Source organism: Acomys russatus, chromosome 17, assembly GCF_903995435.1.
Source record: "Acomys russatus chromosome 17, mAcoRus1.1, whole genome shotgun sequence".
Lineage (NCBI taxonomy): Eukaryota > Metazoa > Chordata > Mammalia > Rodentia > Muridae > Acomys > Acomys russatus.
Genome location: NC_067153.1, coordinates 24,641,528 through 24,667,223, shown reverse-complemented (window position 1 = coordinate 24,667,223; position 25,696 = coordinate 24,641,528). Strand labels below are relative to the sequence as shown.

Here is a 25,696-nt window from a genome sequence, read left to right as displayed (position 1 = left end):
GATGCCAAGCCATGACTGTCTTAACACTGCAGCTGAGTGAGCTGATGCTATAACCTTCCTCATGGCTGCCACGGGCCACTTCTCCTACCCTTGCTGCTGTCTCTCGGCCTTGGCACTCCCAGGACTCTGGGTGTGTGGATCTCTGTCTGTTGTGGCTCTGCCTTGAACATCACAGGACGGCAAGCAGCATGTCTGGCCTCTGTCCACTACAGAGATCCCAGAAGCCTCCAACGCTTTGTTATGACAAATTAAATTATACCCTGCAGAGGCAAAACCACCCCTGGTGAGGAACCAGTGCCTTAAGAAACAGGAGAAAACCTATTCCTTTGGGTAAAGAAACAGCTATTGGCAGTCTAGCCATTCGTTCAGCTATTTCTTCAGGCCCTTCCTTCCAATACTTAAAAGGAAAAACATTTTTTTAATTTTGAAACTTACATGCATGAGTTAACACCTTGCTAAAAAGTACCCATTTATATATTTCTCTAGCCATCAATTCTGCCTAAAAATATGCATAGAGGTTACATGGAAAGCTGTCTTATTAAAATGGGTTATTTCTGGGAGCTAAGATTTGGACCAATATATTGCTTCTTTTTCTTCTTTGTACTTTTCCTCTCCGGTATGTTGTTTTGTTTTGTTTTTATAAGGGCCATGCATCAGTTTAATGAAAACAATAAAGTCATTACATTAAAAATATTTAAGACCAAGTTAGAGGTTCTGGCAACAATTACACCATAAATTTCCTACCAGCCCGCCCTAGTCCTGCAGTCTGTTTTGCATATGCTGCCAGCTCACACCCAGCTGCTCTCCAGTGGTGCATCTGGGACCCGCATGGTCTCTTCTCTGTCATTTGCTCCCACAAAATGCTAAGCTACGCCAGGGCTCCTGGTAGAGGCTCTTTGGCAGCTGCATCTGAGTCACACTGTCCAACATCCAGACATGGTTCTTGATACGTGGTTCTTATGCTATGCTTGAGCTCGTGAGGGTGTTTTCAACCCAACAACAGAACTGAGCACTAACAAACGAGCACGTCACAGCAGCACATGATTATAATCACAGCACTTTGGAGTTAAAGGCCAGCCTTGGATACTTAGCAAATTCAAGGCTAGCCTGAACAAAAGATGATGTCAGAGATAGAGACAGACAGAGAGACAGACAGAGAGATGGGGGGGGCGGGTAGGCCCAAGGGACTGGAAAGATAACAAGCAAGCAGAACGACCCAAATTGGACTCCTCAGAACCCACATAAAAATTCAGAGCACGGTAGTATGTGCTTGGAATACCAGCACTGAAGAGGCAGAAACAGGCAGATCCCCAGGGCTTGTGGGCCAGCCAATCTAGCCTAATCAGTGAGTGCCCAAGCAATGAGAGACCCTGCCTCCAATAAGGCAGATAGCATTCCTGGGGATGGCACCTTAGGATGTCCTGTGGTACGTACGTACACACACACACACACACACACACACACACACACACACACACACACACACTCAAGCAAGCAAGAGACAGCTGGAGGGAGGGAGGGAGGGAGGGAGGGAGGGAGGGGGGGAAAGGAAGGGAAAAAAGACACACAGACAGACAGAGAAACCAATCTACCTTGAAGGTGCTCAGGCCACCACTGCAGGCTCATCAAGATACCACAGAGATCTATTTCAAACCTCTGTATTCAGTATTTCTCTATCAAGTCTGTAGAGAAATACTCTGCTCAGTAACTAAAGTTCAGGGCAACTCAGAGCCCTCTGGCAGGCCACCAGAGACCTGCCCAGACAGAGGTACCTTCTAAGTGTGCTGAGGATGGAGGCTCACTACTGTCAGTCTAGTCAGAGCCTCTCTCTCGTCCCCACAAGACCTGATAAGAAGCTTCTGGGCAAACCTGAGGCCATTTAGAGATGTGCCAGCCTACTTCTAGCTGGAGGTACCACTGCCATCTATACTGTAAAGCAGGAAGTGAGAATAGCTATTTTCCCGCCCAAGCGCCCAGTCGGTCAAGATATATCAGTTGAATCAGGCTGGGTGTGGTTGTTTACACCTATAACCCCAGCACCTGGAAAATAGTAAGGAGTATTGGGACATTAAAGCCAGCCTTAGGGCCAGGCATGGTGGTGCACGCCTTTAACCCCAGCACTTGGAAGGCAGAGGCAGGCGGATCAATGTGAGTTCAAGGCCAGCCTGGTCTACAAAGCGAGTCCAGGACAGCCAAGGCTAACACAGAGAGACCCTGTCTCAAAAAAAAAAGCCAGCCTTGGCCACACTGTGACTTCGAGGTCATCCTGAGCCACCCTACTCAATAACAACATGCTGGGTTAGCCAGAGGCATGGGTCCATCACTTAAGCTCTAGGCACAGGCAGGGCAGTAATTTACTAAGGGAGATCACTGGACCCTTTAGGGCCCACTTCCCTATAATGATAATAATTAAAAACAATCCGGTCACATCACTGCCTTTTTGGTTAAGACCAGGTGTAGGACATTTCACCGCCCTTAGGAGGAACACCACTTACTAAGACTGTGGGAGAGGAATAGGGAACAGAAACCTGGGAACCACCTAGATTGAACCTTTCTACTTAGTTCTCTCATTTGCTGCAGTGACATCTGCACAGAGCCACAGTTAACTCACAGGGTTGATCTGGGGGATAGATGAGACCACACGGATACTGAGGAGACCTCTGCACTCCTGGGCTTACCGCAGCGGTGCTGCTCATGGTGGTTAACACACAGCAGCAGCAACACTGTCCATCAACTGATGGTGAGTCACAGTGTATCTGCACCATGGGATACTGCTTGTCCTGTCACTGCAACAACCCAGATGAGACTACAGCGTATTAGATGAAATAAACCAGATACGGAATTACAAACCTCACTTGCTCTTCCTGATATGGAACCTAAAACATCTGTTCCAGTGGTGGGAGGAATAGAGATGTGGGCGGGGCTGGTCAAGGATATTTAATTATAATTAGATAGGAGGGAAATAGAGCTAGAAGGCAGTTATGGGGTTTCCAGGAGCTGCACTTGGGGAGAAACAGGGAATGATGGCTGACAGGGAGTTTCTCTCTTGGGTGATGCGAGTGCTTAAAAAAAAAAAAAAAAAAAGTGTGTTAAGGGTTGTGCAACTCTAAGAACATACTTCAAATCAAAGGCCTGTGGCCTTTCAATGGGCACACTGTATGAAACATAAGTGGGATCTCGGAAAAGCTGTACAAATAAATAAAATAAGGTCACACTTAAAGAGCATCAATGCAGTGACTGGCACACAGTACCTGTTGGAGGAGATGGATCCTGGCATTGGCAGGCACTGACATCTCCTGCAGGATGCTCATAGGGAGCCACATGGCAAGCCGGCTGTACAGGCTGGGAGTCCCTCATTCCTAGTCCCAGCTGCAGAACCAGCCAAGGTAGGAGGCAAAAGGTGGCTTAAGATACACTAGCCTTCCTTGAGAAGAACAAACCAAGGCAGCTAGGTCTACAGTGTCATCCGTTTTGTCTGCTGATCCTAAACAGGCAACGAGGTACTAAGCCGAAACAGAGATCACTGTGCCTGAGAACTGCAACAGCTCGAACCACTAACAAAACTCCCTTGGAGGGGCAGCGGAGGGAAGTACAGCTCGACAGTAGAAAGTACACTTAACATGTGTGAGGCCCTGGGTTCCATTCCCAGGGCTTCCAGAAAAAAAAAAACCAACAACAACAACAACAACAAAATGCCCCTACCTGGACTCTTACTGCAAGGGGGGAGGAGGAGTGTCCCCCTTTCTCATCAAAGGATACAGCCCTCAAATTCCCGCCCACCAACGCCCACCCAGCCACAAGAAGGCTGCCAAAGGCAGCACTCTCCTGTCTTCCATTTAAAGCTATTTGAGGATCTATCAGTGTCAAACCCACCCGTTTTAGGCAACCTGTAATTTAATGGAGTCTAAAAAAAAAAAAAAAAAATCCTTAGAACATAAAACAAAAACTTGATTGTTGGAAAATGAAAAAAAAGTGTAAATGTTATTATAACTGGAAAAAGGGTGAAACCAGGTTGTACCATGTTTTTTTTTTTAATGTTTCTTTCAAGATTAAAAAAAAAAAAAAAAACGTTTCCACCCACCTGAAAAGGGACTTACTACAAAAGCCAAAGGCTTGGAGGAGGATGTGTGCAGGGAAGAAGAAACAGTAGAAAGATGGAAAGACAATTTGTTTAAAAGCCCCGGGATGAGGCAGGGGCATAGGGGGGTGGAATGAAGGCTTGATGAAGATGGTGCTCCGGCTTCAGAAAACCCTAGATGCACCCAGACGCCTTTGGAAAGCGATGCCTGGCCAGGCCTGCATTCACTCTGCACCAAGTAGGGGCAGGAAGATGATCCCCGGGTTTCATGTGTTTTCGCAGGTGTCCTGGGCACAGTGGAAAAAAACCCTGAGGAATGACTCCCAGGGTGGTGGGAAGGCCGCGCACGCGCCCACGTGCTATGGCGATCTTCTGAGAACACACAGAGGTTTCAGAACTTTACAGACACACCACAATCGAAGAAAACAAGACTCCACCCCACACACCCCAGTTTCTGCTTCATCCAGAGTCACAGGCAAAAACAGACCCTCCCCTGCCCCTGCCCCTGCCCCTGCCCCTGCCAGGAGCCACTTAAGGCCTTGCAGAAGGGGGGGATGGGGGGCTGGAAGCCTAGACTGGTGAACTCAGTTCACAGGGGAGTTAGAGAAGGAGGAAGCATCCTGCTTATGAAAAGAAAACATGGTTCTTCATCAAAACACACTGGACAGGAGAGAGGGTATTCCCTGGTCACATGACTTCGTGCAATGACCACAAACACTAACCAATGGCTCTCCTCTTTGAAACTCCAAGGTGGAGTATGGGGCTTGATAACTGCACAAACTTCAGTCACTGACGAACACAAGTGTTGCTTCTTCCAGAACATTCTCTGCATCACCTCCTTATCACCTCCTCTTCTGAATTAGCTGTGTCCATTCCCTTGGCTTAGTACACCATGCGATTCATGTATGAGCCACGAGCCAGGGTGCCTCTCTCTTCTGAACCATGAGACAAAGACTTTCCTGGTACAGTGACTGCTGAGGAAGTGGATGATACAACCGAGAACCCAGAGGACACTGGGGTGCCACAACTGTTCTGAACAGGAGCAAAACTGGGCAGGGTGGACAAGGTTGCTGAGGCCAACCTTCAAGGGCAAAGTCCAGAGGCCAACCACAAATGGGACAGCAGAGGGAGCCAGCCAGGGTGACCTTCATTCGAAGGACGGGTGACATTAATCCCAAGCTGGCCAGGTGATATGCAAACCTGGCTCATGGGTCATATACCTGACAGCAGCCTGCGTCCTTTAGGGAAGAAGAGAGAAGAAAGTCCTATTCTTTCTTTTTTAGGGAAAAAGGCTTCCTAAATCTCTTTCCCCTTCAAGAACTTGAGACACTAACTAAATCTGTAGACTGCCTTCTCCTCATCGACGCTCAAGGCCTCCACTCGTCCCAAGACAGGAGCCGAGCATTCACCCAGGGACAGCAGCAAGCAAGGCACACAAGTCAGGCAACAGACACTCCCGTCTGGCGTGGCCTCACTTGAGTTTGTTCCATATTAATAAACAAGGGATGGCTTCCCATGCTTGGTGCGACACAAACTGTGGAACTCCTCAGCCTCCTCAGGCTGGTTATTGTTGCTCCGTAAATAATGTAGCAACTGCTTCTCCCATACTGGCCCCCCTGTGACAGCCAAGATCAAGGGACAGCTGAGGGAATTCGATAGCGCATCACCATTCAAGGGACACAGAAGGGCTTGAGGGAACTGTGGCTAGAAAACCCACAACATAAGAGGAGCCAGGGGAACAAGGGAGGACTCCAGAGGAGATTTCAATTGTAAAGAAAATCAGAATTAGCAGGGACGGGCTGTAGGGAACTGGGTTCCGGCTCAGAGACCTTTGTCCTAGAAGGAGCCAGATAGAGGCTGTCTCACTAGAGGTTACAGCTAAGACAATTCAAGGCGGGTAGGACCCGATAGGTCTTACCTTTGGACCTTTGGAGAGGATCACTAGTGACAGCCAGCCATATCAGCACTTTCTAAACAGTTGCTAGGCACCAGGCATCTATCTGTATCCAAACCTCTCAAGCATTAACTGATGTACCTGACCCTGGAGATTTGGCAAAAATGCAGACTTTGCTTTCCTTGCTCTGAGTCGGGGACCTGGGGGGTGGCATGTATAACCTGAGCACTGCTGACTGCCACGTACACTCCCTGAGGAGTCTGTCCTAAACCCAGTCTCATTACACATTCGCAGCAAGGCCTGCACTACTACTATTTTGTACATGAGGAAAGTGAGGCACAGAAAGGTTAAAAAAAAAAATGATCTGATGCCAGATCTTTCTGAAAGCAGAAACGACCATTTCTGGGGAGTCTAAGCAGCCTGAGAGACAGATCCAGCCTCAGGCCCTAGTCCAGTGTGACAGAGGGGCACAGGCAGCCATTAGGTCCTGTTTTAGATGTGTGTGTCCTGCAGGAGCCGAGGCAGAACAGAGGCACAGCTCTGGAGACACCCCAACACCTGCACAGAATGCAGAGGCCTGGGGAGATCTGTGGGTCTCTCTAGAATGCTCGGGTCAGCTGTGGAAAAGCCAGAAAACAAAAGGCAAGCCCTTTGTGTAGAGAAAAGTCCGAGTCAAATTGAAACTCAGGGCTGCCGTCCACTGTATCAACGCTGAGCGATTTTATCTCCTCTTCGGATCTGCTGTGGGCACTGGGACAGATCCCTGCAGCATCTCTAGGCTGGCCGTCACGCAGAGCATCATGCTCATTTAAGTCTTGCTTGGGTGAGCTCAGCCTCCGAGGAGACACAAAGCAAAGAAGCTCAGAGAGGGATCTGGCCCTTCTGACCCAAGCTGAGCATCTCTGGGTTCGGGAATGCACGCAGCTTCCAGAAGTGGGTGTACATAATTAGGGCCAGGGCCCAGGAATGCCTGCCAGAGCTCTGTCTTCCCAAACTAAACTTCCCCGCCCTGGCCTGCAAGATGCCGGGTCTCCACAGAGCCTCTCAGATGAAAAGCACCCGATGAACCCATCCATCATAAATACCAGTCCTGGGCTTTTATTTTCTGATTGGGACTTGCCTAATCCACTAATTATCCCTGTCCGTCAGGTGGATGACAGCCGGAGGATAATCAGTGGTTGTCTCCTTGCCCGCCCGCCCTCGCACGCTTGCCCAAGTGCACCAGCAACGTGTAGGCCTGTGAAAAGGAAGGCACACCCACAAAAGGTGGCCCCCATCCAGCTGCCCCCTCACAGACTGCCTCCCTCTCAAGCTCATCCTCTCTGATTAAATCAAGGGCGCTGAGCTTCCTCTTTTACCCACACTGCCAGGTCAGATGCCCGGGATGTTTTCTAACATATGTCTCTGTCTCCACTTAACAATTAAAGCAACAAGCAAATGTGTCAGCTCTATCTTCAAATTTGCTTTGGTTTTTAAGTTCTTTACCAGAAAGCAAGCTACCTAGCTATTTATCTACCTATCATGAGCTATCCAACGAGGTTAACACTAGGGACTAAGAGTTATTTAAATTTAAATAAAAAGGAAATTAAAACATAATAATCAGTCCCCCGGTCCCATTTGCCATATTTCAGTGTCAACAGTACTGGGTAGACCTAGAACAGCTTTCACTGGAAACTTCCATCAGGCAGCCTTGGCTAGACCAGGCCATGTATCTGTACTGTGCCTCACAACTGCAAAGAGAGTTCGGGATCTGATTTGGTTGTTTTCCTTTTGAGACAGGCTTTCACCATTTAGCCCAGGCTGGGCCCAGGCTAACCTGGAACTTGTTTTCAGGACTAGGCTAGTGAACCTGTGATACTTCTGGCTTGACCTCTTGAGTGCTGGGATTACAGTGCATTGTGGGTCTTCTCTTTTCCACCCTTTGTGGCATGTGTGTTTCCATGTTCCAGATTTCTCTGTAAGCAGAACTCCTCTTTCTCTCCTTTTTCTATTCTCCACACACACGCACACACACACACACCCCTAGGTTTTCACTGCCCTGCTATTTTTTCGATTATTATTTGACATAGTCCCTCCCACCAGTGGAAAGGTAGGCAGTCAGTCACCTTACAATGCCTGAGAAAGTTTCATAGGGGCTACTCACCTTGGCACCTAGGAGTCCAAATGGACCCAAGAGCAACATTACAGTAACCCAGTACGTGCAGCAGACATTACCAAAGGGAACCCAAAGGGCTTCACGGCAATCTAGAGTGGCATGTGCGTATGAACATATTTAACATGCCCTTTCCATAAAAATATGATACAGAAAGAATAAATGACTTGTGCCAAGTGAGAGGGCCTGCCCTCACTCCTACTTTATTGTAGTAATAAGCGCTGCTAGGTCTGCCGGTTGGTTCTTCAGACAGTGAAATCGGTTCGTCAGCTCTCCTGGCTGACTGTCCACATCAGGAAACGTGAGAGCTCATTATCTAAGCACCCAACACAGCCTTTCGCTGCTCTTACCTACCTACGGCTCCCATGAAATGTTTGTGCACAGTTAAGCCTTCCCAGGAAAATGCCTGCCCCATGGAACCTTCACTGTGCAGAGTCCAGAGCCGTTGCTCTGTTCCTGTCTGACAACATCCACGACACGACAAGCAAAAGCACACCATAACCCGTGTGACCCATAAAGTTCAAAGTCCGACCCCACCAACTTCACACCCACACATGCATGCATACCCACCTCTTTCCTGCATGCACCCTCTCTGACTTGTCTCCACCAACTCCAAAATGACCTTGTCCTTCGAGATGCTGCTTCCCTCACTAAGCTCCCATTCATGTTCTCCCAACCCTCCCGGAGGCTGGCACAGGTTCATGAACTCATCAAACCCACCCCGAGGTCTAGCCCTGGCCACACTGCTGAATCAGTTTCCATTTGTGGCAAAGGCCGCACCTCATTCATCACCCAACTCCTACCCCCAAACTGCCAGGAGAGATGCCCTAGTGCACCACAGAAGACGCCGTGCTTATTTTTATAGCGAGCACACTCGTACATGTGTGTGCATGCGCTTCCCCTGGCTATACATCATTCACAAAGGGGCAGAGTCTGAGTGTGACTAGAGTCCGGCTAGCCCAACTTCAGATCTGTTCACTGAGTGACCTTAGAGGCAAGTGACCTCATCACTTGGTGCCACTCTGTCTCCATCTGTAAATGATGCTAATGGCTAGTTCCTGCCCCCAGAGGACGGTTATGAGGCTTTGTGAACCAATACAAGCGCTCAAAGGGGTGAGCAGCACACAAAGCTACGCTCTGCTTCCGTGAGTCAGCATATGATGGCAGCCTTCCTGAACAGCACATTAAATGAGGGCCTACTATGCACGGGCACTGAGTGAGGGGCCAGCTGGGCAGAGACAAGAGGGCAACATGCTAAAAAGCTCAGTCTCGTCCGAAGGCTGGGGTGGAAACCATTGATCCCAAGGCTGCTGAGGACAGCATTCTCCAAGCTGCAAAGACTGGAGGGCAGCTGGTGGGAGCTTCCCAAACGGGGTAATGCTTCCCCTGGCTCTCAAAGAGGAAACATATTCTCCTGGCAAAGAGGGAAAGAAAGCAGAAAGACAAGCATTTTCCCAAAGACAGTTAGCATGACTCAATATGTTAACCTGCAATATATTCCAGAGAGATAGACAGGCAGGCAGGCAGAGACACACAGAGAGAGAGAGAGAGAGAGAGAGAGAGAGAGAGAGAGACAGACAGACAGACAGACAGACAGACAGACAGAGACAGACAGAGACAGACAGAGACAGACAGACAGAGACCAAGACTCCTGCTTCCTCTGACGGTGAGTGCCCCTTCTGCTAACCCCTATTGCAATCCCTACAAAACTTTCCAGAGAATCAGCAAGGGTTTGCTAAGAGGGCAAATTCCTGAGCCTCATCCCAGATCAGCAAAGAATTTACGGGTGGGCCTAGGAATCTGCATGTGAAGACACTCTTGCTTTCTCAGAACTACCCAGACAGCAAGACTGGAGGACCACAGCAAGAGATAAGACAGCACGTCCTAAGCACGCCTAAGCTCTTAGGAACTGGGACCTCAGCAACCCTAATGTCCACATCCAGCTTCTTTCTAAACAATCTGGAAGATGAGCGCCCACACACAGGAATGTAAGCAGAGACATGCTCTGACAGACGTTCTGCCCCAGGTTCCAGAAGCATCAAGAAGTGCATTCCTTTAGGCCACAGATAAACCCTTCCAGGAAGACCACAAAGCTGCAAAAATGTACGTACTGCAGTGTTGCTTCCAAAAGTGAAAAGCTGGCCTAACCCACACATAAGTCAGACACTAGCTCCCCACCTCAGGACCTTTGCACAAACCGAATAACTCTACCATGGACCATCAGTTAATACTCCAAGTCCCCTTCATGAGGCTCTGCCTCACTACTCTTGAAGACATACTTTTCTGGCTGTGCCACTGAGTGGATTTCTTTTACCGTATTAGGGAATGGGGCTAGAGAGACAGTTCAGTGGTTAAAAGTACTTGCTGCCCTTTCAGAAGGCCCAGGTTCAAATCCCAGCACCCACATAGGGGCTCACACCTGTTCGTAACTCCAGTCCCATGGGATCCAATGCCCTCTTCTGGCCTCCCAAGGCACCAGGCACACAAAACACCCATCCAGATAAGATAAATAATAATAAAAAAATAAAAATAGAGGTTTTTAAATTTTCTTAATGATTGACCTTATCTGCCACCCCACTCCATTAGACAGTAGGTCCCAGAAAGGCAAGAAGTTATGTCTATTTTGTTTGCTGCTGCTCTATACCCCTGGCTTCAAGCTGGATCCCGTACATAGTAGGTCCTCAACTGTGTCCCCAGTCCAATTCACTATAGACATAAAAACCAAAGATATGTGGCTGATAGGGAAACCGGCATAGCTTATGTAACCCTTCATATGAGAAAGGGAAGACTGGAGGAAAAGGAAGTGTCACGGTCCCTTTAACTGTCTGGGCCCTTGTGAGCCTGAGTTCGTAACCCACTTTGTAATCCGTGCTTATGGGTAAACACTTAATTGAAGTTTCTAGGTTTTCTTCCATCAGTTTTATATAACTCCTATAATCTTTTAGAAGTAATCCCTCATGAAATGTTCTCAAAACATTTCCTTTTTTTTTTTTTTTTTTTAAGGAAAAAACCTGCCTCCTCAGTGACTTAATTAGGGTGTCTCCAATTAAGGCCAGCACCATCAAACAGGCCAAATTCCCCAGGAACCAGGTTCCACAGAACTGTGGGTCTCCTGGTTTCAGAATGACCTCAGTCCTCCCACCAATGGCTGTGGCTGGGAGGGGTGGGGGTCGGTTGGCCATGGGCTACTCCTGGCTAGGGCTCCTCACTACCTGCTTCCTATTGGGGTGTCTGATGCAATTATTCAGGCCCAAGATCACATCCTGCTGTGGCGTTGGCTTTGAAGGTTCAGTAAACAGTCACTTCAAAACAAAGGGCGACCATTAAACCCAACTCAAAGACTTCCTTAATGGCAGCATGCTCAGCTGCAAGGAGCCTGGCTTCAGAATGCAATGCCGGTCTCCCTGGATACTAATCCGCTGCATTGCCAGCCCCTAACTGCGAGGGGCTCTCAGGTCCTGGATGGCTCCCAGTGTTCTGGAGCATGTGTCCTGAAGTGGCCACACTGGACTCCATCACCTTCCTCCAATCTCTCTGCTGATAAGGTCGGGGCGCCAACAGATAGGTCAATACTTTCAGGCCAACTATCAGATCCTGTCCCTCTGTGACCCCTGGGGGCTTCTTGAGTGTGCAGGATGCTGTGCATGTACGTATGTGGGGGTACATGTCCATGGACATAAACAGGCCAGAGGAGAATTTGGGGTGCCCAACTCTCTCTCCCTCCAATAGTGCTGGGGTTATGAAAGTACGCAGACATGCCCAGTATTATGATGTTAGGGATTTGAACTCTGGTCCTTATGTTTGCCCAGCAAGTAGTCTCACTTCATCCCACTATCCCCTCACCCCAGCCCAGAGGCAAATCTCGATTCTGTGTGTGATACATTCAGAATCCTGACAGCATAGTTGAAACCATGGGATGGATGAGGTGCATCCACTGGAGAACATGGAAGGAAAAGTCCACACTGTGAGTGACATGTGTGGCACACAGACCACAGTCTTGGAGCTGTGTTCTGTGTCACACAGCCTGGGCTTAACTTGGGGCTCCACCTCTCACCTGCTATACACATGGCTAGACCTCTGCAGCTCTGCTCCCCAATCTGTGACATGGTAGACACAGCAGTCTCAACCCAACTGGGTTTAAGTGTCAAACACTCAGTGCCTGGTAGTTCCAACCAAAGAAAACACTTATTGTACAAGTAAAATGAAACTCAGTTGTCAGTTAGGTGTCACCCAGACCAAAGGCCTTCTGTGAAATCTATCCTCCCACCCCAAGTGGAAACCAGAGGTACTCCTCAACAGCCCCACAAACTCGTGTTGATTTCTGGCAGTGTAACCACAGTAAAGACTGATGTTTTGCCTTCGACCCTTGTAAACAAGGTCAAGACAAGGCCAGTGGCAGGCTTGTCCACGCATCCATCTCTCCCACCCGGCCACGCCCAGCATTCCCCAAGCACATAGGCAGACTGCAGAATATACATCCTGAGTTCTTGAAAGTTCTCTGTGTGTTGATAGTTGAAACACAAATACAGATTGTAATATCAAACTCAAGAGAGATCTTGTGCTTTTCCAAACATGAGTGCTACTCCCAGCAAGGAACTTTTGATTGAAAAAAGTGTGTGTGCGTGTGTGTGTGTGTGTGTGTGTGTGTGTGTGTGTGTGTGTGCGACAAGGCTTGTTGCCGAATGTCAGAGTTTTAATTTAGATTTGCATAGGCTTCCCCTAATCCAAAAGTCTCAAGCCTAAAATGTTGAGAAATCTGCAATTTGGAGTGTCGCTACACCGATGTCCAATAAAGTTTCAGAATTTGAACTTGCAGACTGCAGATGCTTCAAACAGACTGGGGAAGCTTGGACAGACACAAAGAACATTCATCTGATGCGTGTTCCGCACCAAACCATTTACATCTACTTTCTCTTTCCGTCCTTGAGGTAAATATTGGTGCCTTGCCCCACCTCCCCCAATTATGTAGATTTAAAAAAAAAAAAAAAATCAAGGCTCAGGAAAAGTAATTTGCCCAAAACAATGAGCCCAAGAAACAGGCAGAACCAGGCTTTAAAGTTCAAGGAAAAAACACTTTTTTGTTGTTTTTGGTTTTGTTGTTTTTCTGGACAGGGCTCCTTTGTGTGTTAGCTGCCCTGGAACTCGCTCTATAGACCAGGCTGGCCTCGAATTCACAAAGCTCCACCTGCATCTGCCTCCCAAGAGCTGGAATTAAAAGCGTGCACCATCACCACCGAGAAAGGCCACTTTTTAAATTAGTTAACTATTTGGTAGAATATGAAGGATGCCCCCACGGAGTGGCCTGAGGACCCCTCCCTGTGGTGCCTGGAAGGATGAAATGACTTCAACAGGCACAGGTGAGGCAGGAACATGAGGAGCCATGATGTGTCTAAGGAAGCCAGAGTCCAAGTGAGAAAAGCCCTGGGTCCACATGGGCCAATCAGCTGGGGCCAAGGGACAGGGGACCTGGTGGCCAGCCAAGCTCAGGCCAAAGAGCAGCTTTGGGCAGACAGGCAGGGAGAAGCTCAAATAGAGAGGTTTTGGTAAGGGGGGGCAGAGGCTCCACTGTATCCACCACCGGAGACAGGGCCAGAGGCCACTGAGAGACAAGTGATGCTCACCCATAAAGCCAAGGATGCCACAGAACACGACAGCCTTTCAACCCAACTCTTCCCTCCCCTCTCGCGTCTTTGAAATCTCTGAAAGGCTTTTGGTTTTTTTGTTTTTTTTTTTCTCCCAGCCCACCCTCCTCATGAAGGCGGGGGCTTGCAAGTACAGAAAGAAAATGAGGCAGACCTGCTGGGCCAGAGGACTAAACTGAACTCAGAGCTACTTCACTTGACAAGAAAGAAAAACCCAAAAACTTTTGTGTGCTTGCTTGCTTTGTTCTGTTTTCGAGACAGGATTTCTCTGTGTTAGCCCTGGCTATCCTGGAATTCACTTTGTAGACCAGGCTGGCCTCGAACTCATAGAGAGCTGCTTGCCTCTGCCTCCCAGGTGCTGGGATTACAGGCGTGTGTCACCGTGCCTGGCTTAAAACCAAAAACCTTTAACTTCTTCATCTCCATAAGTTCTGCTACGGCTCTAATACTGCTCAAAAGGGGGGAGACAATGTTTGCCTGAAGGAGCAGAGAGATACTTGTGACCTAGATCGTAACACCCTTGGCAATCTACAGGGTACTGCAGCTAACAGCTGACGCGTGTGCGCCAGGCAGACGGGAACCTTCCTTCTGCAGGCACCAGCGCAGCTGAGAATCTTCATGAGCAATGTAAACGACAGGTATATCATCACTCCTACTTCACAGAAGCGCAAACTAGGACTCCTAGAGACCGAGAAACTTGGCCCCAAGGTGTCCCTTGGCTCCCTGTGTTCCTGGTCAGCAGGGCTCCGAAGGTCATATTGTGACCGGCGAAAGGTAGAAGATGAGTGAGCAGGAAGCCGCGCTGTAAGGCAAGGAAAGGACGTGGTGTGTTTGAGATCTTTGCTGGTCAGTGCGACAGCCCCTAGCCACTCACGGCTACTTAAACTCAAACAACTGAAAGAATAAACTTGTTAAACGTTATGCACTTTTATGTGAGGGTTTCTTTTTTGGTTTGGTTTGGTTTTAAGATAGCGAGTCTCATACCATCTAGACAGACTACAAAGTTTCTATGTAGTTAAGAATGACCCTGAACATCTTGTCCGTCTGCCTCCACCTCCCAAATACCAGAACTACAATACTGTAACTACCATGCTTGACTAAAGGGGCGCAGAATTTTAAAACCCAGTTCCTCGGCCACACCAACAATGTGTGGCCAGTAGCTAATATACCTAACAACCTCCATACTGCAGAAGAGCATGCTAGACAGGCATCTTACAGATCAGTAAAACACTGCAAGGAACCCTAGATACGCCTTTGTTGAGTTTTATTGGAATTATTTAGCATTCCACTCATTTTGACTTTCATTTTTAATGGTGGTGAGATACACACAGCAGAGCATACCATTTGACTATCTTGACGACTGAATTAGGTGATATCAAGATTACTTACATCCTTGTGCAAGCACCTAAATGGGTTCTTCTTACACCTGGGCGAGATCACAAACTCACCGTGAGAGGGGAAGCCCAATGGCTCAGAGATGCTCGATCCTGGTGACCTGCCACTCAAAAACGCTGACTCAGAGACTCTGCGAGCAGGACTCAGGCTTTGTGTCTCCCAAGGGCACTCAGTGGGCCTTTTCTGTAACCCTGCCCTGCCACCCAAAGGACACACATGCGCAGACCTCCTACTCTGGTCAGACCCACTACCCTGGCCCCTGCCCCAAAGAGCCCTGTCATGTTGCATGTGGCAGGAAGAGAGCCCCAGACAGTATCTACTGCTCCCCTCCATCTCTCTCAGGAGCTATTGGCATTGAACAAGCCAGTATGTCTACTCCTGGCTACTCTTTGAGGCAAAGATATCAAATAAAAAGACACACAGCTCAAAAGGCACTCAACTGATTTTCCCCCAACGTAAGACAGGAAAAGAAAAGCCTCTTTAAGACTAAGACCAAGGCCGTGTATGCCAGGAATTCGTGCAGGAAGGTGGTTTTCTGGGGAATCCATCTAAACACGTTCTCCAGGGCTCTACCAGCTCAGTCCAAACTGGAAGGACCCAGGGCATTAATTAAACACAGAAAGCTCTTTTACAGGCGTGTTCCAGGGCTGGACACAGAAGGAGTTTGAAGTAAGGAGTTCGCTCTGAGCCGAGTCATGTGAACTTTGGGTGAACCTGGCTAATCCATATGATTATGACAGTGCAGTGCAGCCTCAGACACCTCAACTGCAGGTCCAAGCCCAGTCAGTGAGAAGATCCCTGAGCTCTCTGCCTAGACAAGGACAAAAGCATTGAGAGTGGTCCGCAAGAACCTGGTCCCCAATGTTTCCCCGGCCCGCACATACCCAGAGACCCAGGAGGAAAGAGACCTTGCCACTAAGATGCAATGACTAATGAGCACCTTCTATGTGCCAGGTGGTGTGCCAGTGCATCTCATACAAGCAAGCCTCGTAACCGCACAGTGTGCACAGCTGATGCAGAGAAGGATGGGTGACCCCAAGGCCTTCCAAGGGGGCTTAGAGGTGGGAACAGACGTCAGAGACATCAGGACAGACTCTGTAGTGGGGCTGGCTGGTGGTGCGGTGGTCGGGCTTGTTTTGTTTTCGTGGCACATACTCAGATGAAACCTGCAGCATCCTGCATCTAATTTAAGGGAGAGCCTCAGCAATCTAATACAATAGGCTTCCTGAATGCCCCGCCAATTAATTTACTGTTTGTCTCTCCATTTGCTATTTAATAAGGCAGTATCAGCAGTGCAAATCTGCAAATCTGAATTCAACTGCTGAAGGCATCGGCCACTTCCCGTTAAGGGGCCCCAAATGTGTCCTCTCCAGGGTTCTGAATGGCTAAATCCAAAAGCCTGACCTTTGGTTTCTGTTTGGTCTGGGGAAAGGCATTTCTTTATCTTTCACAGAGGTGTGGGTTTGGTGGGAAAGCGTCCTCAAGGTGATTCCAAGAAGTAATGGGGAACTCAAAATGATCTCATTTTTCCATTTCCCAATGGGAACCTCTACATGGTCTCATCACAGAAGGAAGCCTGCCAGCTCTCGCCCATCCCTGCAAAGATGGAAGCAGCTTACAAACAGATGACAAAGCATCTGACGGGTCAAGAGTCTCAATCTTTTCACCCTCCCGAGCATTTTACCTTAAGTGAGCCGGCCAAACTGACTGTATCATTTTGGCTTTCTCCTTTTTCTCCTTACAGCCCAAGATGAGATAGAGGTCAGAGGGCAAGCAGGCGGCCAGCAGCTAGGAAGACAGGGCATATGTACAACATGCCATGCCTATACTGAAAAGTGTTCACTGTTTACGTTTCGGTACAAACGGGTGTTGGAGAGGCTATATTTGAATCGCTGACTGTTGTAGCGGGGTTTGGTGGTCCAACACAGCAGATAATAAAATACCACAGAGATGAACACACACTGTGCTAGAAAGGTGACACCTTCCATGCAAGGTGTGACCTGGGGACAGCTCGTGCCTCTACCTGGGCCTTTATGGATTATAGAGTTCCAAAGCTTAAAGGTTCAGGACACCCAACAACAAGTTTTAAACAATTTTATTTAACAGGATATAAAAGGGTTTTCCCACAGAAGTTAAGCCCACAAAGTCACATATACCCAAAGGGAGATAAGAGTCACACCCCCAACTTCCCCCAAAAGAGTGGTCTCCGGAGAAGAGACCCCCAAGGCTCCGAATGAGGCACCCTCTCTAGGTAGCTCCCACTGCCAATTTTATGACATCTTTACTTTGCCTTCTTCTCCCACAGGCCCAAAGCGAGGAAGCTGTAAAACCCTGGCCAAACACAACCATTTGCCAAGAGAAAAGCCAACATGGGGCCCATCTGTCCTTTACAGGGCTCAGCTTGTCCTGCTTTTGTGTGGCCGTCAGCCTCTACTCAGGGCAGCCCATTTCCCTCCCAGTACCTGGTCGCTTGACTGCCTTTTCATTGCCTTAACTACAAAAAAACTTTTTTTTTTTTTTTAATTTTTGAAGTGTTTTGAAAGGGAAGCCCAAGAAGATTGCTGGCCTGACCAAACCACAGCCCTTCCTTCATCACTTGCAGCCATATTGTATTGCACGAGGGGGCGAGGGCAGGGCCTAGTAAAAGGCCCTCTTCATAGGGGGCCCCAGTAAAGACCTGGAATGTGAACCCCTCTTACTACAGGAACCCCACAACAGCTAACGAGGTAGCCCCAACTAAGGTCACTGCACAGCATCAGACCTGCTACCCACACATTGTCACCTCACGATGAGTGACAGGAAATGTCTCCGGCGTGACTCTGAGGCACTGAAAGGTTCCTGTGGAATTCAAGATGTCCGTTTCAGCTGCTCTAATTTTAGACAGGACTTCAGACAGGGGGTACCGGTGGCAAGCAGAGATGGGGCCGTTGGGAGACCTGAACAAGGCCCCTATTCTGCTCCACACAGGTGCCTGTAACAGGACACCCCTGTCTACGGTGACACACAGAATGGCTCATTCAGGTGCAGTTGGCTATTTTTTGGCTTAGCTATATTACATAAACCTGCACCCAGGGCAAAGTTCTACCTGCAGAGGGTCCAGCTCAGCTCCAGGTGCTTGAGCGACAAAGAACAAGGAAATAACTGATTTTCGCATCCAACATATTTTTTTTTAATAAAAGTTAATTATTAAAAGAAGACCGCTGTCCCCAGGATGAGATATTCTTCAAGTTTGGCTCATAAAGTCTCTGGAACTTAGGAAGCACGGAAACGTGGTCAAATTCTGGTTTAATGATTCAAAACAAACAACAGTAATCTGTTTATCTTACTATGAGCCAATTCTGCCCAGAACTTGGATAGAAATTAAAAAACAAAAAAAAACCAACCAAACAAAACAAAACAAAAAGCACTCTAAGACCTCCTTGATAGTCAACAGTCACCTCCAGACCAGGGTCCCCTCAGATCAACCAATCGTACACCCTTCCTAGAAGCAACATGAAAGGCTCACAGTGCCCCCACCCTTTCCTTTTGGACCAACTCACACCAGGCAGCTTTAAGGGTGCTTTGCGCCGATCCTAGGGCAAACAGCCAGTAAGTGATTTTGCACACCCGCCATTCATTAGTGACCACCACCACAGCAGGGTGGCAGGAAGGGGAAAACAGAGGTTTCCTCTCATCAAGGAATCGATAAGTTTTCTAGCAGCTGCTGTTTCCTTTCCTTGGAGCTCTGTCCCAATGGAAGCAAAGTGTGGGATTCTTCCTCAGCCTACCCCCCCCCCCGAAACGGAAAAGCATGCGCCTTGACAAGCCAGGGCTCAGTCCCACGGAGAGAAAGGGGGCTCTGCAGGAAGCACAAGCAGTTCTGTGTCTTCAGCTTCTTTGCTTTAGAAGATGGATGGCACTAAGGCATGGAAATTATTCCACAGTGTTATCTTTTTATTTTCTCCAAAGAGGAAATGGACTCCCTTCCTGCCTTGCTGTACATTATGAAGTCTCAAATGCTACTCAAAAAAAAAAAAAAAAAAAAGTTTAGCCTTTTTCTCACCAGTTCAACATAACTTAAAAAAAAAAAAATCACCTAAAAATGCTACCAAGATGGCAACCCAAATGGCTTCTCCCTCAAAACCAACAGAAAGGGGACTGAAAATATAAGCTGGTTATGAGTTTAAAGATGAGAAAGACAAGGTCATCAGAATGCCAGCTGGCATTAAAAGCTGACTTTCTTGCTGATGACTCCGTATACCCATATATTGTATGCTGCTTATCTCACGGAGCCCAGTTTAATCTTGTTACTTCTCTTTTGAAGTGTCATTGCTGTCCAATCCATGAAGAAGTCTTGTAAAGAAGAAAACTCCATGGAAACACTTAGCAATCCCCTTACACGTAAGCAACCTTAGAATTCAGACAACCTGCCCTGTTCTCCCACAAAGAGTCTAAAATTCTCCAGAATCCAAAGCACAGTATAATCTTCCACTGTACCTTGACTCTAAAATATTTTTACTGTCAAGTGAAGACAAAAACAAAATCTATCAAACTCCAAGAGAAAGAAACTGGAGTCAACACTGAAGGAGCAGTGTGTAGGAGGTCTTCCAACTCAAGTCTTGGGGAAGCCACCTTAAACACTGACAAATGGCTAGGCAGAGCCCACACCGGTCAGCCAGATAGCAGGTGGCAGGGCCAATCTTTGGGGAAGGATTCCTTTCTGAAGGGCTTTGGGTTCAAACCATCTTCTGGGAAGAACTGAGCTCTGGTTCTAGATTTAAAAAAAAAAAAAAAAAAAAGCAAAGGTAGAGAAAACTCCAGGTGTGAACACTCTTCAACTGAAGTCAGTATCAGTTGGAAACATTATCTCCTCAAAAAACAACACAACACACACACACGCACACACACAGCTTTACCAAACAACACAACACACACACACACACACAGCTTTACCAAACCCCCAGGGCACATCACAGCATACTGTATGTGCCTCAAACCAAATCTTGCTTTGACTATAATAAAAGTGGGTGAAATTGTAACAATAAACACCAGCCTCCAAGGAGGGGCATCAATCTTTGTTCAAAAGAACACCTCGCTAATTCAGTGTGGGCTGAGGGCAAGGGAATGAAAGGGGCTGTCTTTGAAGAGACTAAATCCATCTAATTCCAAGGGGGCTGGATTAGAGGCATTCCGGGGCGAGCAGGCTCTGGCTACAGATTAGGCTACAAGAATTTCTGACAAAAGGCACGAGCTAGGTAGGATTGCAAAAAGAGACTTTGCAGCGGGATCAGGCACCTTGGCAAAGTTCCCCCCTGGGCGAGGTAGTGGTTGGTTCTAAAAGGAAGAGGCAAGCGTGACAGCTCAACATTCGTCCCCAAAGTCCACGTCGAAGGCCCAAGGCCTCTCCAAACCTTACACTTCATCAGACAAAAGCTTCCCCCAGGCGCCAGGCAGAGGCTGGAGAGGGGCTGTCCACACCCACTCTCCAGCGCAGCTTTCCAAACCTGCCCACTCTTTTGGAAGCCGAGCTTTTAATTAAACACCACCTCCCCGGATCTGTTGAGGCAGACTTGGGGCTGGCCTCGAGCCAAAGAGAAGCTCCCTAAATACACTTGGAAAATAAAAAAATCCCCCCCCCTACCGCCCCCAGTTCCCACCTCCAGGCAGCTCCTCGAGCTGCTTCTATTTTATCAGGGTGAGTAACCTAAATCCCGGTGTACCTCAGTGCCCCAGAAAACCAACATTCGAGGATCAGGTATCTCCAGTCCCACCCTTTGCAGGAAAAGGATAGGGTGTTGTTCCCCGCCCCCAACACACACGCGCGCGCGCTCACACGCACACACACACAATCCTTCCGAAAGAGAGTGGGGTGTGGGTGTGTATTTGAGGGAGCCTGGTGCAGTTGTTTGGAAAACCTCAACCTCTCCTTCCCGCTGTGAGGCTCTCAGCCTCAGGGTCCCTGAAGGACTACCCTGGGAACTTCTGTGCGGTGCCCCGGGGGAGGGTGCGGGAAGGCAAGGCACACCCTCAGCAGCTCTGGAGCACGCTAATTAATAACTAATTTGTTCAGATTGCCCTACTCCAGGTAGAACTGAAAGCGAAGCTTGTAACAGCCCTGCCACCCAATCTCCTAGGCCCGAGGACTCTTTCCTGCAGTCAGGCAGGACTCCCACTACCGTGCCAAGCACCCCACCCCAGACACATGGAGTCAGGTGTCCGCCCGGGCGTCCAGCCTCAACGGGTGGCAGAGACTGAGTCCAAGAACAGACAATGGAAAACTTGGAACTAGGGCCCTGGTCCCCAAAAGGAACAAGATGGTGTCGCCCCCTGGGATAATGAACGCAGGGGTTGGCAAGTGGCATCAGACTCTCCTCCACTACCCCCGGGGAAGTCGCCTGCCCAGTGACCCAGCACAGCCGGAGCAGCGCGGCGGGTGAGCAGGTGACACCTGGGTCGCCTGAGCTCCCGCAGGTGGCCAGCGGCTACCGCGCAGGCAAGGGTCAGGCCGGCCGCGGTGGAGGGGAAGCCCCACCGCGAGGTCAGAACGGCCGCGCCCCCAGCGTCCTACCTTCATGTCGCTGATGATGGTCTGGAAAAGGCCTCCAAGCGCGCTGCATTCCTTCTCGATCACAGCCTCCATTTTCCCGGCGCGGCGGGGACAGGACAAGCTCTCGGGGCGGCTGCACTGCGCACGGGGCCGGACTCGCTCAGCCCGGGAGCTGTTTCACCCTGGGAGCGACCAGCCTCCGGCTCGCTGCGGGTTTTGCAGAGAGCACGCGGTGCTCGTAATCCACCGCGCTCTGCCCCCCAAGTCACAATCCGAAACGCCCAGCCGCTCTGGAGGGCGAGTCGCCTACGTGCAGCGCTCGGCTCCTGGCCTCAAAAATGCCCGGAGAAGACTGACAATCAAGCCACCACGGGTGCCCACGACGGAAACGGCAAAGCCCATCTTGGTGCAGAGAAAAACGCCCGCTGACCCGGGGCCAGCGCCATTTAAGAAAGGGAAAAAAAAAAGATATTTCGCTCCCAAATATAATTTTTTTTCTGAAACTGAAAAATAAAAGAGAATGAAATTGGCAGCAGCAGACGAGGTCAGCTCGCAGCGCCGGGATCTGTTGCTCGCAGACGCGGCCGCCGCCTCCTTTTTACTCCTGCGCGCCCGGCCCCGCGCTCGCTCTGGCGAAGCTCCCGGGGACGTAGCAAGGAGCGCACGCGCGCTCGCGGCCGTGAGCCGGGCGCGGGAGCGCGAGGAAGGCGCGCGCTCGCGGCGGCCCGTGCGTGCGCCGCCCGAGGGCGGGGCTGGGAGCGCGCGCGGGCGGAGAGGCGTGTTGGGGCGCTTGCTGCAGGGAGGTGCTGGCTCTTGGGTAGGCGATCCGGTTGTGGGTCTCCTGGAGGTTCACAGTTTCTCGTGCAGAGGTCTCAGGGTGGGGAGGGCGAGTCAGCGCCCCGCCGCCCACAATGGCCGCTCACGTGTAGGGAGGCCGGGCTGCACCGCCGGCCCCGCCCCTCGAGAAACCTGCAAGGTCGGCGCGTTGAGCGCTGCGCCCCGCACCTGGTGAGCGCCCAGCGGGGCGGGAAAGCTGCTGCCGCCTCTACTGCAGCCTTAGGAGGAGACGCCTCTTCGATGATGTCAGGGCCTGCAACGCCGAGTCACGGTTGCAGAGAGCCAGATACAAGATTAAGGAGAGTTCGAGAAGAGAGTAGCCTGCAGTGGGATCCTGAGTTCGATTAAGTTTCAGGATGCTAGATTGATCTGCTGTGGCAGAGTAAACGCAAAGGGCATCAGGGTTCCTATTGCCTATTCATCTGTCTGAAGAGATCCCCGGCTTCGTGTGGCTTGAATGCTGATGGTTTTCAAGCCAGTGTGGCCATAAGCACAGAAAGCCCCCTTGAGAGGTTTGACACAGGGCACCAGAGACTGTGGTGGGCTTAATGAGTGTATCCCTAGCTCCATTGCCTAACCCCATAGCCAGCAGCACTCAATCTGATCTCCCCAGTGGGTGTTTGAAGAACGAGAGCAAATGGAGCCCTGTCCAGCTTGCCCAAAACAAACAAACAAACAAACAAAGTGAGTCAAATGCTGTAGTCCCATTAGCTCATTCTTTAAACACTGCCTGATCAGAAGAATGTAGGGAACTCTGCATAGAATGCTAATGTTTTCATTTTCCTTCGGGCCATTCTGCTCAGCCCAGCTGCCCTACCTTATCTCGCTGACGTTAGGATAGGCCAAACTCTCTGTAAGCCACGGGGTTTCTTAGGCAACCCTGCTGCATCCGGTCCCCAGGGACATTGAGTTGCAAATGCCTCCTCCTCGCCTTGTAGGTGTTAGCGCTCAACACGTGGCTTGCTTTCCGGAATTGTCATCATTTTCATGCTAATATCACTGGTGGTATATAATGACCCAGGTGGTGACTGGAGAGCTTGACTACCTGGGTCGAACCCCAGTTTACAACTTAGGAACCCTGTGGCCTTGAATTAAGTCACCTAAGCCCTCGGGCCTCGGTTTCCTCATCCTTAACCAGGACCCATGGCGTGGCACTTACCTGACCAGCTGTTCTAAGCATTGCATGAGCTAATAAATGAAAACACTTAAAAGTGGCGTTTGATACATGGGAAGGGAACACTCAGGAAATCCTTAATAAAAGTGGAAGGCCAGGCCAAGGCTCAAGTACAGTCTGGCTGCAGAGCACCTACTGCAAGCCTCCAGTGTTGGCATGCTGTCCCCGTCTTGAGAGGGCCTACCCTGTGCGTTCATCTAATTGAAGGCCCTTGTTATACTGTTGGAAGAAATTGGACCTGGCTTTCTGCCAAACTCCAGCGATTAAAGGTCTCTGTCTTAACCCAAACAATACCCCTCAACTGCGCCCTGCCCCTTCTTGGTACAACCTTAAAGCGCACACTCCTTAGTCCCTTCCCTAGGCTTCTACCAGGTGCAGTACTGACTTAGCTGCCCGCTCTTCAGATCAACGCATCCAAAAGCTGCTGGGAAGGGTCTCTACGGAAGCTTTCCCAGATGGGATTACAGATAGACACCTCCACCAGACTATTCAGATTTATGGGGTGCCCAAGGTGGGGGGAGGGGGGAACCCAGGCTTTCACTTCCTCTGTGCTAGGCAAGCACTGTGCCAAATGAGAGTTACATATCCATCCCCACATTTTGTGTTGTTTGGGTGGCTGGTTTTTGGGTTTTGGTTTTTTTTTTTGAGACAGGGTCTTTTTTACTCTGAAGCCACGTTAGCCTGGAACTGTTGCCAGATCATCTGCTTCTGGCTTCCAAGAGCTGGGATTAGGGCACTACACCACCACACCTGGCTTTTGGCAGTTTTAGACAGGACTGCGGCTGCTCCGTAAAGGGGTGTTGGAGAAGGGGAAGTGACAGCGGTCAGGCTGACTTTTACTACACTAGATCCTTCTATCTGTGAGCCTCTTTCTTTCTCCCTTCAGGCAATAAGTGTTTGCTTCTTGGTTGTTCTTTGGTGGTGGCGGTGGGTGGTGGTAGTGGTGGGTGGTGGTGGTGGTGGTGGTGGTGGTGGTGGTGGTGGTGGTGGTGGTGGTGGTGGTGGTGGTGGTGGTGGTGGTGGTGGTGATGGTGGTGGTGGTGGTGATGGTGGTGGTGGTGGTGGTGGTGGTGGTGGTGGTGGTGGTGGTGGTGATGGTGGTGGTGGTGGTGATGGTGGTGGTGGTGGTGGTGGTGGTGGGTGGTGGTGGTGGTGGTGGTAATGGTGGTAGTGGTGGTGGGTGGTGGGTGGTGGTGGTGGTGGTGGTGGTGGTGGTGGTGGTGGTGGTGGTGGTGGTGGTGGTGGTGGTAGTGGTGGTAGTGGTGGGTGGTGGTGGTGGTGGTGGTGGTGGTGGTGGTGGTGGTAATGGTGGTAGTGTGGGTGGTGGTGGTGGTGGTGGTGGTGTGGTGGTGGGTGGTGGTAATGGTGAGGTAGTGGTGGTGGGTGGTGGGTGGTGGTGGAGGTGGTGGTGGTGGTGGTGGTGGTGATGGTGGTGGTGGTGGTGGTAATGGTGGTGGTGGTGGTGGGTGGTGGGTGGTGGTGGTGGTGGTGGTGGTGGTGGTGGTGGTGATGGTGGTGGTGGAGGTGGTGGTGGTGGTGGTGGTGGTGGTGGTGGTGGTGGTGGTGGTGGTGGAGGTGGTGGTGGTGGTGGTGGTGGTGATGGTGGTGGTGGTGGTGGTAATGGTGGTAGTGGTGGTGATGGTGGTGGTGATGGTGGTGGTGGTGGTGGTGGTGGTGGTGATGGTGGTAGTGGTGGTGGTGGTGGTGGTGGTGGTGGTGGTGGTAGTGGTGGTGATGGTGGTGGTGGTGGTGGTGGTGGTGGGTAGTGGTGGTAGTGGTGGTAGTGCTGGGTGGTGGTGGTAATGGTAGTGGTGGTGGTGATGGTGGTGGTGGTGATGGTGGTGGTGGTGATGGTGGTGGTGGTTGTGTGTATGCATGTGGACAGAAGAGGACAATTTCAGGTATCATTCTTCAGGCCTTATACTTTTTTTTTCTTTTCTTTCTTTTTTTTTTTTTTTTTTAGGCATGATCTCTCAAAGGCCTAGAACTATCCAAGTA

At 49.9% G+C, this 25,696-nt stretch overlaps 1 protein-coding gene across 9 annotated transcripts in view; it reads right to left on the bottom strand.

Annotated features, from left to right (window-relative positions):
• Window positions 1–22,331, bottom strand: part of Mtss1 (MTSS I-BAR domain containing 1) — a 140,863-nt gene extending 118,532 nt beyond the window's left edge. For 4 of the 9 annotated variants that reach the window (XM_051159619.1, XM_051159614.1, XM_051159609.1 and 1 more), the window contains exon 1: window positions 21,709–22,330. In XM_051159619.1, coding sequence (XP_051015576.1) covers window positions 21,709–21,780 — 72 coding nt within the window. In that variant the 5' untranslated portion in view covers window positions 21,781–22,330. Of the gene's footprint in view, window positions 1–21,708 lie in introns of all 9 variants that reach the window. The other 5 variants (XM_051159613.1, XM_051159610.1, XM_051159616.1 and 2 more) reach the window with 2 other exon arrangements.
• Between the last annotated feature and the right edge of the window lie 3,365 nt (window positions 22,332–25,696).